This window comes from Sciurus vulgaris, assembly GCF_902686455.1.
Source record: "Sciurus vulgaris genome assembly, chromosome: 13".
Lineage (NCBI taxonomy): Eukaryota > Metazoa > Chordata > Mammalia > Rodentia > Sciuridae > Sciurus > Sciurus vulgaris.
The window spans coordinates 34,199,913-34,215,290 of record NC_136474.1 but is presented as its reverse complement, the minus strand read 5'-3'; the positions used below and the strand labels follow the sequence as shown (position 1 = coordinate 34,215,290).

The window sequence follows — 15,378 nt, the reverse complement described above, 5'->3', positions numbered from 1 at the left end:
CCATTTCATTAATTTTTTAAGGCACTGATGTCACTGTTGATATGTATGTATGCAAAAGGTAGGGCAAAAGAAAAAAGGTCGCTATGGGTCCACAATGGTTTATATATCTCTACATTTATAAATAGAACTTAAAATTTTATATATCTACAATGTTATGTTTAGATACACACCTCTTTTCAGAATAATACAAAACACTACTTTTATTTCATATCACAATACTTTTTAATGAAGCCAGGCCTTATAGACTAGTACTTCCCAACCTTCACATCAAGGAACTGACAGAAAATACCTGTGATTTTAGGTTTTAAGACTAAGGGGATCATTCTCTCAGCACAGCACACCTCTTAGGGCAAGTCTGTATGGAAAACAAGGCTTTGGAGCTGTTAGTTAGGGCTGGTCTATCATGACTATAATTCTGGCTTTAACTTTCTAGGTGACATAACATCCTTAATCTTTCAAGTTTTCTTTTCTTTCAATAAATCTGAAGGAAGACCCCGATTGTCTAATTTGAAAAGCTACTCCTGGAAATCTGCTGCACACTTCCCTACACTTTAGTTACTATTAACAAACTAATGACTGAGCTTCTGGATTCTTTTATTTTGTAGGCTGAATGTTTCTTGGATTGGAGGAAAGTAGCACAGTACATTAAAAGTCTCAAATGTAAAATAGAAAGAATCTTAGTTTTAGTCTCTGTATTTCCTGTCTCTCCCTCACACATATTTAACTTTAAATAGGACAATATGTTTTAAATGCTCTCATATTAGTTTCTTACATATTTTATTTTGCTCTGCTAAGCTTGCCATTCAGCAAGACTTCTAATAGGCTTGCCGTTATTGGTAACAGAAATTTCTGCACATAAACAAAAACTATGATTAGAAATATATACTTAAATCATTACTTAGAAAGTAGGTTATATTAATTTTAAAAACAATGTAACTCCCAAAAAACATTAAGGAAAAAAAAAGTGTTTACTAAGGATAGTACTTAATTAAACTAACTTTATAACTACTTTCATAAAGTAAAAAAAATACATAAAGGTCTACACAGTATTAGCTATCACTCAATCAAAACAAAAATTTTCATTGAGAATTCATTTCTAAATTCTATTAGATAAGTGGAGGACATTTCTATTCTCCAAATAAATATGACAGTCTACCCTAACTGTTGTGATCAAATAAAAAGTTTGGAAAGTGATAAAAAGAATGAAGTACAACAGAATTTCTGTGATAGCTGATCAAGTAGAAAATAATCTGAATTGGAAATGAATTCAGTCCCAGCTCTGTCATTTAGAAACGACTTAATGACTGGAAGAGATCAACCTACTTTAAAAACTTTATTGCTGATGAGAAAGTAAACTCAAATAAAAAGGTCTCTTAGTTCTAAGTCAAATATATTTTCCACACTTAATAGTTTTGTGATTCTCATAATAATCAAATTATATGATATACCATATTACCACACAAATGTAGTTATTTTATAAACAGTATATGAGTAAATCTGAAATTTGGATTATTACTGAAAACAATTAGAAAAAAATGAATCTTAAAATATGTATGAGTAGACCAACTTCATATTATGTGGGTCACCCATTTCATTTCTATAAGATTGATCCTAACATGGTATGATCAGATGACATAAATATCACATATTATATACTTTTTTGTTATAGCCTATAGCCAAAGATGCAAAATACTAAGGGTCACATTGTGAGACTTTTTCCTGTAATTCTAGTGTTGAAATACATTAATTTTCAGAATATTAATACCAAAGTATGTACACTTGAGATCTTTTATCTTTATTATGACCCTGAAAGAGGAAAAGAAAAAAAAAAGACTCCTTCACCATGATGCCTTCACTAGTTCCTGCAAGAATAGAAGACTATACTTCTCTATATTAAGGGAACCAGTAAAAACATAACTATGTTCAAGGAAACCTATAAATGACTAAAGAGCTCCAAACTTCTAGATTCCAACACTAATGATTATCAGTAATTTCTATATAAGAAAGTCACCACACACAATCTCCCCCCTTTTCTAACAAAAGCAAAAATGAATTCAGTACCTTATTCATAGCAGAGATGGGCAACCACCCATTCTGCCTTTGGGCCAAATCCAGGACTGGAAGCACAGCTGCTGCTTTATGCCCTTCTGGATAGTTTTTTATAATTGCCTCTATCCTCTGTATAAAAGAAAAAGAACCCATTTTATACTCTGGAAGATATTTTATAAATTAATTATAATATTAATTTAGTCATACCTTATAGTTTTCTGGTGTGAAATCAAATGGAATATCTGGGTTATTCTCAGGAGTATCCCTGTGCTACACAAAGAAGAAGAAAAGGTTTTCCGAAATTATCAAAATTCTCTCTAAAGCGTGAATAGCACTGTATATTATTATACTATCATTGTTCATTTAATCCCTCCACGTTAGTTCGAACCTATGTCAAACTAGCCACCCATCAAAAAGAATGACTAAAATATACATTTGATGAGTATGATTACCAAAATAAAGACAGTAAAGTTCAAAATTTTCAAAGTTTCAGAAAGCACACATTAAAGGCTAAAAGAAGTAGTTTTCGTTTAAAAACCAAAAGGTCAAAAAGTTTTATCCAACTTCGTTGGGAATCAGATCTTCTAATTAGGTTACCAAAATATTACCAATCCTTGCAAACCTTACAAAATTAAGACATTTTTGAGTGTTAACATATGCATGTTTTTCCTAAATAGAGGGTTATTAATCAGCATCAAAGGGATCTGGAATCAAAAAAGTTAACTGCTTTAGGGAGGTATGAAAACACCATCTCTTCCCCACAAGTTTTCCACAACAGAAACTAGCCCACATCAAAAAGCTTTATTTCTTCTCCTTAAAAGAGCAGAGCAAGTTCAACTGAAAAACTAACATGAAATGGCATGTCAACAGGAAATTAAGTGAGTCACACTGAAATTAACACATCAATTAATGCTTTGTACATGTGCTGAATACAGAATTTAATCTCTTGACGTTAACTCCAAGAGTTTTGCTTTTTAAAAGGACATAAAGAGGAAAGAAAACAAACTCTGACAATTTTAAGTATCTGGTCAATTTGATATGTTTTAGACAACACTGATAAAGCAGGAAGCTTCTTATTATACCACTAACATTAAATAATCATACAAATCTACTACATTGCCTTTAAACACTAAACCCTGAAAACTGCATCATGTCAGAAAAAGTAGACACATAATCTACTTTCTGAACTATCCAACTAAGCTAGGGAGTTCATACACTGGAAACAAAAACATGAAGACCAAATGCTAATGTATTTACTACATTACTAAAATCCATGAGTTTCAAACTTGTGCCATTTTGGGATTTCCCAAAGTAAAGCCTCAGAACCTTTAGTTAGCCAACATAACTTGCTTTAAAGAATCTAAAATGTGATAAGAATCAAATGAGGTTTCATAGTAGTTTTATCAAAGAACAATCAAAATTCCTATTTCAAGTTTCCCTAGTGCCAATTTATATTTATATTTGAGGTTTATTTAGAACCATAATTTATTGAAATGTACTTTATTAAAATCAGTTATATTTAAATTCCAACAATGGTCAACATATACCATTACATTTTGGGCTTTTTTTTTTTTTTTTTTTTTCAATCCTGGGAATTAAACCCAAAGTTTTGCACATACTAAAGTTTTGCACTGTACTACTGAGCTATACGCCAAGTTCAGATGTAATGAAATCAAATTTCCAACTCTTGCCACTACAAAGAAAGAAATCTAATTACTTACCACAAACAAGGCTCCTCCAGCACCATTCTGCACAGCTGTCTTATGCAAATTCCTTATATGTCTTCCCTAAAATTTAAAATGTTAAGAAAATGTAGTAAAAAATCACAAACCTTAGAAATTTTTCACAAGTAAATACTTTCAAGTTCTACGTAAAAGATCTTAAGAGATATGGTCTACTACCCCACCCTTGCTGATCTCTATTTTATGAGAGGCAGAAGGATGGGAGATCCAAAGGCAAGGTTATTAACTTGCCTGAAGTCATATATAAATAGTGGAAGAACCATGACCACAACCCATGTCCACTGATTAATATACTCTTTCTACTACACTGCTGACATGCACTTGGAGAATTAATGTATCATTTAACTTACTGCCTTTCACTTTTACTGTCTGAATCAAGTTGGATACCAGTTTTCATTTAATGTGGATATTCATAAACATGTTTTCATACTGTACAAAATGAGTCATATATACTATACAAATGAGTCAACAGTATCTTCCCTTTCAATTTTTAACTAAATTAGTTCAGAAACTCCAACCATATGAGTAATTTCTGATATTACGATGCCAAGCAGATCAATAAGGTACAACCACTTTGAATGGTACATGATTATTCTGTTACATTTCATTTCTCTTTATTTTCTTGCTCCTCCCCCCCCACTCCTGCCCTCCCCACCCCAAGTAATTCAACTATTATTCTAAAATTCTATAATTTCTAAGTTTTATATACCACATATGGCAAAAGATTGGATTAAATCAAACATGAAACTTAATAGAAAAGTAACAGGAGTAATATAATGTAATAATATATTTAACCTTTGTCTAGGTCCAAGTATTATTTCAGTTGAAGAAATAAGTTTCCATGGAACATAAGCTTTCATTAACAAGAAAAAAACCTAGGCAGATATGAGACATGAGAATGATAAATATCAGTTCCAGGATAACTGAAAGGGTAAAAAGAGAGATACAAATTCTCTGGCATTAAGCAAAAGCTGGCATCCCAGGGGATTTCAACTATGTTGGTTTCACCCAATGTTGGGCAGATGGTAGATACACAACTGTTAACATTCTTTATGTTTTCTGTTGTAAATATATAACTTTCTTTAAAAAAAAGATAAACTGTGACACATATTCAAGGAGACATTCATTGTAGTTTCTTAAACTTTCATTCTGTTTCTCTCAAATTGCTTCTAGGATCAATGTATGAATTAAACACACGGTTATGCCTAGATCCCTAATTTGCCTGTCCAGAACCTGAACAGATAATGATAAAACTAAGGCAGTAATTCCCAAATAATACCATAAGAATATGTGTATAAAACTTTAAAAATTAACCAAAACACTGCCATTACTTCAGCTGAGAATGTTTAAAAAAAAAAAAATCAAAACAATTTTTGAGCAACGTAAGCGAGATACTTAACTAAATTCTGAGAGAAAGGATCTCATAATAAGGAAGGAATAAAGCAAGAGTAATATTAAGGAAAACAGTCAATTCTCTCTTAACTTCTGAATCCTAACATATTCTGCTTATTGGTTTCTAACCCACAAATAGGTTGTTCTCTCATTCATCTCCTACGTTCTCCATAAATCCTTTGCATCTGAGAGTTTACCCATTAACATCTATTAACTATGCTGATGACTATGAAATACACATCTTATACACATGGTGACAGAGGCTGACAGCCTGCAGAGATCATACATGTACTTAAAAAAATCAGAAAAAAGAATAAAGATCATAAACAAAATTTGATAAAATTCAAAGTTTTAAAATTTACTAGTACTTAAAAACATTCAATTTAAAACATTTTCAGTTATCAAGTTGACAAATTTGTTTTAAAGATAAAATTCCATGTTAAACACAAGGAGATATGGGCATACTGATATATTAGGGAAACTGTTACAATCTTTTAGAGAAACAAATTAGTATAACTTATGGAGAGACTAAAAGTTTCTATCTTTTAACCTAATAATTCTAATTTTAGGAATTTATCCTAAAGAATATTTTAAAAATGAGGATAAGATTTACATAAAAACATGTTGCTTCTATCATGTTTCTTAAAAATATACAAGAAACATAGGGAGGATTTTACTAAACATTAAAAATGGTAACATTGGAATATTATGTAGCTGACAGACATGAAGACCAATGGAATAGAAGACAGAGAGCCAAACCTATAATGATGCAGTCAATCTGATCCTTGACAAAGGTGCAAAAACCATAGCATTTTTAACAAATGCTGTTGAGAAAACTGGATATCCACAGAATGAAACTATATCTGAATCTCTCACCAAACATAAAATTCAATTCACAATGGATCAAAGACCTACGAATTAAACCAGAAACTGTAAATAGTAGAAGAAAACAAAGAGTCAGTACCCCAACATATTGGCACAGACATCAACTTTCTTAATAAGACTACTAAAGCTCAAGAAATACAACATAAAAAAAAGAAATAAAACCAAGAATAAGTGGGATGACATCAAATTAAAAAGCTTCTGCACAACAAAGGAAACAGGAATATGAAGAAAGAGCCTATGGAATTGGAAAAACTTTTCCAGCTACTCTTCCAACAAGGCATCAATATCCAGAATACATAGAGAAATCAAAAACCACCAAACACAAAAACAAAAAACACAACCAGTAGGTGGTCAAATGAACTAGACATTTCTCAAAAGAAATACTAATGGCCAACAAATAATTTGAAAATTATTCAACAGCTTTAGTATTTAAACAAATGCAAATCAAAACTACACTGAGATTTCATCTTATCCCAGTTAGAATGGCAATCAAGAATATAAATAATAATAAATGCTGGTGAGAAAGTGGGGAGAAAGAAACACTTATACATTGTTGGGGACTGCATATTAGTACAGCCACTACAGAACTCAGTATGGCAAGTTCTCAAAAGAATAGGGATGGAACCACCATATGACCCAGCAATCCCACCCCGTGGCCTTTATCCAAAAGAACTGAAATCAGCATACTATAGGGCTACCTGCATTCCAATGTTTGCAGTAGTACAATTCACAATAACAAAGTTGTGGAACCAGCCTAGGTATCCATCAATAGACAAATGGCTTAAGAAAATGTAGTGCGTATACACACATATATACATACACACACATACAAACAAACATAATGGAGTTTTAGTCATAAATAAGAATGGAAGTATGTCAATAAAAGAAAATGAAGAACATAAGCAAAATGAAATAAGCCAGACTCAAAGTCAAGAGTTCAATGTTTTCTCTCACATGCAAAAGAGAGAAAAGAGAAAAGGAACTACAAAGAGATCTCAAGAAAACAGAAAAAAGGGCTGGGGCTGTAGCTCAGTGGTAGAGCACTGGGTTTGATCCTCAGCACCACATAAAATTAAAGATATTGTGTCCACATACAACTAAAAAATAAAAAAAAATAAAAAAAAAAAACAGAAAAGAGACCAACAGAGCAGAGGAAGGGAATCTAGAAGGAAAGGGAGGTGGAGAGGGCAAAGGAAGGTACCAAAGAACAAAACCCACAGAATTAGGCTGTGTGCATTTATGAATATACCACAATAAATGCTACTTTTATGTATAATTATAATAAACAAATAAAAAGACCAACAGGGGAAGCAAATCGGGAGGGGAAAAGAAGAGTACTGGGGAATAATATTGCTCAAATTTTGTTATGTGCATGTATGAATATGTCATAATGAATCCCACAATTACGTATGTACCAATAAAGGCCACTAAAACAACTTCCTAAAAATAATGACATTGAAAACAAAGTATTGGTGCCACAATTTCATTTGGAAACTATTATACTACTTCCTAAAAATAATGACATTGAAAACAAAGTATTAGTGCCACAATTTCATTTGGAAACTATCACCATTAAACAAAACAAACAAACAAAAAAAAAAAAGCGTAAATTATATTAAATATTGTTTAGTCATATATTATTTAATTATATTGAATATAAATACTAATGAAAAGATTGGAAGGCCATAAATAATTTTTTATCCCTCACTGTTACATTAACAAAATCATAAAGACTCATGTTTTCCAAATTTCCAATTCAGCATGGATATACAAACTGAAAAATAAAATCTCATTTAAAATAAAACATTCATCCATTATGAAATGAAACATCACCTCCCTCTATCAAATTAAACACAACTAATCTCTAAGACTAAATGTAGCTTTAGTTTGGGATCTATATTTGATCCCTTTCTCATTAATCCAGAATGTATCATGTATTTTCATTTAAAATAAAAATTACAGAAGTAATCTTAACTGTTCTTTAGCTGCACAGGTAGCAACACATTGGAAAATCTATTTTTGAGGCACTGACTTGTAACTATGGATAAGCACATGAGTTTAGACACATATTTCTACTCAAAATAAAATGTTTTAAATTCTGATTCATGGAATACAGATCTGATTGAGGAAGGTGAGAAAAAAACAGTTAAGTTCCTGGGGAAAAAAGGGGAGAGGTTGGGTGGTTGGCTGCTTGTATGGGGAGATTAGATTGCTGCTTACTGATATGTGACTTTGCACAAGTCACTTAATACTTTTAAGCCTCAATTTCTGTACCTATAAAATAGGAATGGATATCTTCTTACTAGACTGTCCTCATATTTAAATAATGATGTTTTTCTGAAAGTACTATATAGCCAGTTAAAGCATTATTATCTACTTAGCTGACACAGGATAAACCATTTAATAACTGAAAACAGAATCAAACTGCATTTTTAAAACTGGACAGACTTTTAAAAACTGTGCTTCTTAGCTAACTTTAACAAAGAATCTGTCAGAACAATTACTGAGAATTTCTTGCACTTACACATAATTATTTTTGTTATCCACATAAGGCTATGAATTTTTTCTAGTGAAATTATAGTATTTTAGGTGACTAAAATACATCATCTACTTCCTTGCCACTAAAATTAACATATATTTTTCTTTTTTTTAAATATTTTTTTAAATGTTGATAGACCTTTATTTTATTCGTTTATTTATTATACGTGGTGCTGAGAATCGAACCCAGTGCTTTACACATGCTAGGCAAGCGCTCTACCACTGTGCCACAACCCCAGTCCCATTTCTTTCTTTCTTAAAGAAACCAGGGAAGGACAAAGTAGTAATGCTTGTTGAATATATTCCATCAGTTTCAGGCTTCTGCACATCTTGAGCAAAAACACTGACAGTTTTTGTTCCAGACCTGGGCAAAGGTGGAGCAAGTTTTCTTGCAGTTGGGGTTTTCAAAGACCAGAGTTCCTCAGCTATGATGCAAAGTATTCATCCAAGCTGCAGTTCCATCTCACTCCCATGGGACTTGAGAATCTACAGGAACATGAGGCTTATTCTGCCTGGTGTGTCATGAATAGTAGTAATAGCCCTCCATCCCTGATTCTGGAGCCTCCTGTCAGCATCCATGAAACTGAGACAGGGTAAAATCTCAGTCCTTTCACAGTTCTTAACAAGAAAGTCAACCAAATCTATAAATATGCCAGTTTCCATGTCCTACTCGTTTTCTATCAGAATGTCTCTGGGAATACTGATACTAAAAAAAAAAAAAAAAAAAAAAAAAAAAAAAAAAAAAAAAAACAGGGACTCTTCTCTAGGGAGAAGAACCAAGGACCTGGAGTGGGAAGGAAATCTTTTCTGTAATATGTAATACATCTAGCACATACTATATTTTTGTCATAGTATGTATCCTTATATTGCCTACTCTGTAATGTCACATTTACTACTATATCTTACTGTTGTGAATTTTTGCTGCATATGTGTGCGTACATATATATACCTATATACATATATATATAATAAGTGCTTAGAAACAAATGTAGTCCTTTTCATGTCCTGCTATCACCACTACTTCAGACATTATTTCATGTCTGTGCATTACGTCAACAGTCTTCTAGCTGATCCCTTTCTCAATCTAAAATATCCCATCTAATATTGCCAACTTTTTCTTTTTTTGGCAGTACTAGACATTGAACCCAGGGCCTCTGACATGCTAGACAAACCCTCTACGAATGAGTTATAACCACTGTACTTTTTACTTTGAGGCAGGGCTTGCTAACTTACCCAGGCTGGCCTCAAACTTATGATCCTTCTGCTTGACCTCCCAAGTAGCTGGAATTACAAGTATGTGCCACCATACCAGGATCCAAATTAATCTTACATATTCTCTTCCTGATGGCAGCTGTGGTGAAAGAGGACCAACACCAACATGTTCGAGCATAAGAAATGTCCATTTCACTGTTTCTTAACAAACACTATTCGTTATTGTCTACACCACCTCTGAAACTGGGACATGTTACTGGAATCTAATATACCATATATACCCTATATAGAGAGACAACTTAACAAAGTAGTTAAAAACCTCAACTCTAGAGCAAGTTTCTTCATCTGTAATATCAGAGTTACTATGTATTTCACAATGTTGTTGAAAAAAATGAAAAAAGGTATTTCACATAAACTGCTTAATACACTGCATGGTACATCTAAGTACTTTTTCATTGTTACCTATCATTAGCTACTACCATTAGAAGTACTGTGTCTCAGGAACTAAGCTTTTCATGTATTATTTAATTCTCACAATATCCTATAAGGTATTATTTCTAGAAAATGAAGTTTAAGCAAATTATGAAAACTTCAAGGTTACTTCATTAATTAGTGGCAGAATTCATAATAAGTCCCAGAGTCATATGATACTATTACTTGCTATCTGAAGTAATTATATGATGACATTAGAGATCTGAAAGAACAGAGTTCTAACTAAGAAGTTTAAGGCAGAAAGCTGGGCATCCACGTCCAGGAAGACACATTAGAAATGAAAGGGCCTACCCTACCTCCTTGGCTTTAGAGCTGATTTAGAAAGATGTAGATTAATGGTTTTTACATAATGTTTTTTACAATTATGTTTTTTACATAATTGCCCACCCTTCTCCTAGTCCTCTAGAAAACCTGAAACACACACACACACACACACACACACACACACACACACAGAGTACATAAATATATATAAACTGAATATATATACACATACAAACCCACCCACATACATACACATATATATGTATGTATGAATGTATGTATGTATAAGGATACTATTTGAGCAAATTAACCTCAATATCAAAACCCGAAGCTGACCTATTTAAAACTGGAGAAAAGGGGTTCAGATAATATATTTAAAATGAAAGAAGCAAAAGAGTAAAGATAAACTGGTAAACATAAGCCCTCATTTTTTTCAACTGGCACAAACTGTTACTCACCCATAGCAGGTTTTGTGTATCTTTTCGAAGCTGCCCTGTTTTTCAGTATGTTTAAGAATGTCACCTATTTTATATTCATTATGATATTGTCAGACCTCTTTTAAATAAAGAATTAAGGAAAATATTTTAAAAGGTTGAATTAACATGTATACTACCTTTATTGGTCATTTGAACTCAGTTTTACTCAGTAATAAAGAGGCATTAAAGGACCAACCAGTCTTAGAACTGGCAAAGGGTGGAGGAACTTAAGATAGACTAGACTGATTCAGTGAATAAGCTGAGTTCTATTCCAGGATCCCCTTGAACCAGAGTTAAGTTTTCTTTCTGTAGTTTCTCACTAGACTCAGAAATATCTATGCCTTTACACCTAAAAATTTTAAAAAAAGAAACGAAACTCAGGCTCAGTGACAATAACTTGTCCCACACCACAGTGACAGAGAAGGATTTTCAGCCCAGGCTTAAGTACTATGTTCTTTCTACTAGCCTTTTCCTCTTACTGTCATGAACAATATCAACACCAAAGCTCAAAATGACAAAAAATATATAACATTTTATATTCTCCCTAAGAATAGATCCCTTAATGATGTTTTCATGGTCCCTATTCTATTTCTGAGTTTCTTCTGCTGCTAAAGCAGTAGTATCTAACTCAACTCACATTTCTGGTCTATAATACATTTGAATTATAAAAGGACACATCTAGCCAGGAGAGCTTAGTAAGTGACAAGGAAGCTCAAAGACAAAACTGAAAGACTCATTATCTTCATTAGATAAGACTAAGGTCAAATAAATGAAAAAACAATCTTTCCCTTTATTGTCAATCAACTCAGGCAAGGACTATATACCATATTTTAAACAATCCCTCAAATTTACAGATTAAATCACCAAGATATGTTCACCTGAATAGGGTCAAAGTACACAGGTGAAAAATCTCCCAGTGATGTGGGATCCCTCCATACTTTCTTCACTGTTCACAACTCTGGCTAATTTGTTACCTACAGCCACCCCATTACCAGCTCAAGCAACAAAATGAAAAGCTCCCCCAAAAGTCAATGTTCATGATACATTCACAGTAGTAATTTTCACATTTAAAAAAATAAAAATATTTGAAAAACAAGTTTTTCAATTCATTTCATTTTAACAAAGTAACTGCTGAGTTTATAGTAACTGTGAAATCTATTTCAAGGACAATCGTAATATAAATGCTAACCCTGCACCAAATATTTATAATTTTATCTGCTATAAATTATATATAACTTATTTACTCCTCACAGCACGTCCACCAGATAGGTATTATTATTATTATCCCATTTTAACCAGCAAAGAAAAATTAAAATTTAAGTTACTCTATACTTTCAAATATACATAGGAACACATTTACAAATACCCTTTAAATAAAGTTTCATTGATAATTTAACTAAAAACATTAAATCGGTTTAAATAAATGTGAGTTTCCCCACACTATGAAAATCGTCAAATAAAATTTGGCTCATTTTGTATTATAAAATCTATTTGAACAGCCCAGGCATTACAGGTATGGTACTGCACAAATTAAGATAACCATATTAAAGATTACTTCCAGTTATCTTGACCATAAATTAAAGAAAGCATTCTTTACACATGTAAAGTACAGCATGTAAACAAGTAACACCAAATTGTTCTAAGGACAAGAATAATTTAATGATGCTAAGACATCATTTTAATCAATGGACCTAGATGCTGTCTCATCTTTACCAACAACTATTAACCTTAGACAAGTTGCTCACTATGCACCTAGATTTCTGTTCCTAGAGCAAATGTTCATTTTGAAAATTTCAAATGATTTCAAAGATTTTGGGCCTCAAAAATTAACTGGTAAAGCCTACAACACAAAGAAATGCTGTATAAATTCAAATTGCTTTCTTTTCTAGTACTTAAGGATTAATATCTTATAAACATGCACAGGTTGCGTATCCTGTATTGGAAATCCTTAGAATAAGAAGTGCTTCATATTTTGGAGTTTTAAAGATTTTGAAATTCTTGTATAGATCTTTCAGCTAAACATCCCTAATCTGAAAATCTAAAACTTCATGCATGTCAAAAAGGTTTTGGATTTTAGAGCATTTCAAATTTCAGATTTTCAGAAAAACGATACTTAACCTGTATTTGTTTAAATCTAAGAAACCTATGACCCAGGAGGAGTCTGAGTATTCTTAAAACATCTAAGTAAATCTTTTCATCTGGTTTGGGACTTGCTATCTTAGGGTACACTGTACTTAATATATATCCTAGCTCACAGTTCATGAATTTTACTAATAATCTTCAAAGTGATAATGAATCCAAGAACAAGAAATGCCAGATGGTCTTTTCCAACCTGGAATCTTTAAGTATTAAGGCATAGTCCGTTATTTTAAGGAATTTCCTTCTTTACACCACAAAAGATTAAAAGACACACAAAATCACTATCAGTGTAACCACCTAATCAGTTTTCCAAACTAATTTTTTTTTCCCTTGGTACTAACATGAGATCCCCTGGAAACAGAACTGCATTCTTTTATTAGAAGCAAGAATATTTTCTTTGAGTGTGCACTGCATGAATAAAATCCACTTGTTGGAACCAAAAAAAAAAAAAAAAAGAATATTTTCTTCTAGTGACTGGAGATATAACTCAGTATCAGAGTACTGCCTAGCATGCTGAGGCCCTGGATTCAATCCTGGCACCAATTAAATAAATAAATCCTTTAAACATCAACTACTACTAAAATAGAGAATCCCTTTAAAAATTAAAAGCAATTGCTTTTCTACATCCCAAACTTCCTCATGCTAAGAATAAAACCCAAAAAATGACCCCCTGGCATAAAAGAGTACCAGGGAAACTGGAGACTGTGACATGTTTCTTATTAGGACAGACTAGCTAAATCTGTTTATTTCTTGTCTTTTGTCCCATTATGTTTCCCTCCTCTTAAAAGCTCCCAGTGGTGCATAGTGGCTCTGGTAATCCCAGTAGTTTGAGAGGCTAAGGCAGGATCGCAAATTCAAAGCCAGCTTCAGCAACTTACCAAGGCCCTAAGTAATTTAGGAAGACCCTATCTTAAAATAAAATAGAAAAAGGGCTGAGGCTATGGCTCAGCAGTTAAGTGCCCTTGGGTTCAGTCCCCAGTACAAAAAAAAAAAAAGCTCTTAGCTGCCCCTGAAAATGGAGATTTGAAACAGAAAAAGGTCTCCTCTATCTTCCTACCCTTGTTTTGAATAAATCTGTTTTCCCTTCACCAAACGTCTCCTGAGCTTGAGTGGAACTTTCTTCCCAGTAACTCCACTATTTTGTAGTTGAGTTAACAAGTCTTTGCACATTCTCTCATCTTCATAATTCTGTCTTTGCCCTTCTCAGGGAGTCAAAAGATTTTCAAGTCAATCCTCGTACAGGAGTCAACACACTGGATTTTAGTTATCTTCTTCTAGACATTTTCTACCTTCATTATGCTATTATTGAGCTAAAGAAAGACTAAAAGCTGTGCAGTAGTCTATGTGTATTATATTACACATTAATTAACATTTTAACAATTATAATGTTGATCTACTTCCAACAGTCTATTGATCATGCATATTTTACTATTACAGCATATTAAACTGATAATGACAACAAGATCACCTTTCTGGGTTGTAAATCATGGCTTAGAACCTTAACTTATAAACAGCATTTCCAAATTCCTCCACCCATGATATTTACTTTTACTGTGCTGGTAAAATTAAACTTCTGCCACTCACCATCATAGCCACATAATTCTTCAGCTTAATCCCAAACAGCTGCTTCTCTACCAGAAATAATTTGTAGATGGGTACCCTCTTACCTGTGAAATTATCAAGAGGGTGTCTATTATACTGATTCCCAAGATAACCAATTAAAACATCTTTATTATGAGAAATGTAATTTAATGTTTACATTTTCCTATCTTTATGTCAATTTGCTAGTGACTTTTAAAAATTATTCCTCATCTCAATCAGAAAAGGACGTAACAAAGTATTTTTCAGGCCCACAGTACTTCTACATGAGATGGGCATTAAAGACAATACCCTACCACTGTGATCATGAAAAACATTCCAGGATCCTCTTTTCTTTCTCACTTCTCAATCATCAAAATCTACCCATTTTACCTGTACAAATTTTTAAATTGGTATTCCTACCCCTCCATTTTCCCTGCTTATATCCCCACTCATATGTTTCTTATTCCTCCCGTAGATTACTGCAGTAACCTTCTAACTGGTCCCCTACCTTACAGTCTCACCCTTCTCTACATCTCTAGAGTTTCTTACCAAAATTATAATGGGGAAGCGGGTCGGGGGTCATCGTGGTCTACTTAAAATTGTCCACT

At 32.8% G+C, this 15,378-nt stretch overlaps 1 protein-coding gene across 3 annotated transcripts in view; it reads right to left on the bottom strand.

Moving 5' to 3' along the window:
- NDUFV2 (NADH:ubiquinone oxidoreductase core subunit V2) overlaps positions 1-15,378 on the bottom strand; it is a 31,578-nt gene that overhangs the window by 11,279 nt on the left and 4,921 nt on the right. Inside the window, exons 1-5 of one of the 3 annotated variants that reach the window (XM_079108454.1) lie at positions 15,320-15,368; positions 14,774-14,856; positions 3,771-3,836; positions 2,257-2,319; positions 2,062-2,178 (exon numbers count right to left, since the gene is read on the bottom strand). In XM_079108454.1, the coding sequence (XP_078964580.1) occupies positions 2,062-2,178; positions 2,257-2,319; positions 3,771-3,836; positions 14,774-14,856; positions 15,320-15,353 (363 nt within the window). In that variant the 5' untranslated portion in view covers positions 15,354-15,368. Of the gene's footprint in view, positions 1-2,061; positions 2,179-2,256; positions 2,320-3,770; positions 3,837-14,773; positions 14,857-15,319; positions 15,369-15,378 lie in introns of those variants that run through there. The other 2 variants (XM_079108456.1, XM_079108455.1) reach the window with 2 other exon arrangements.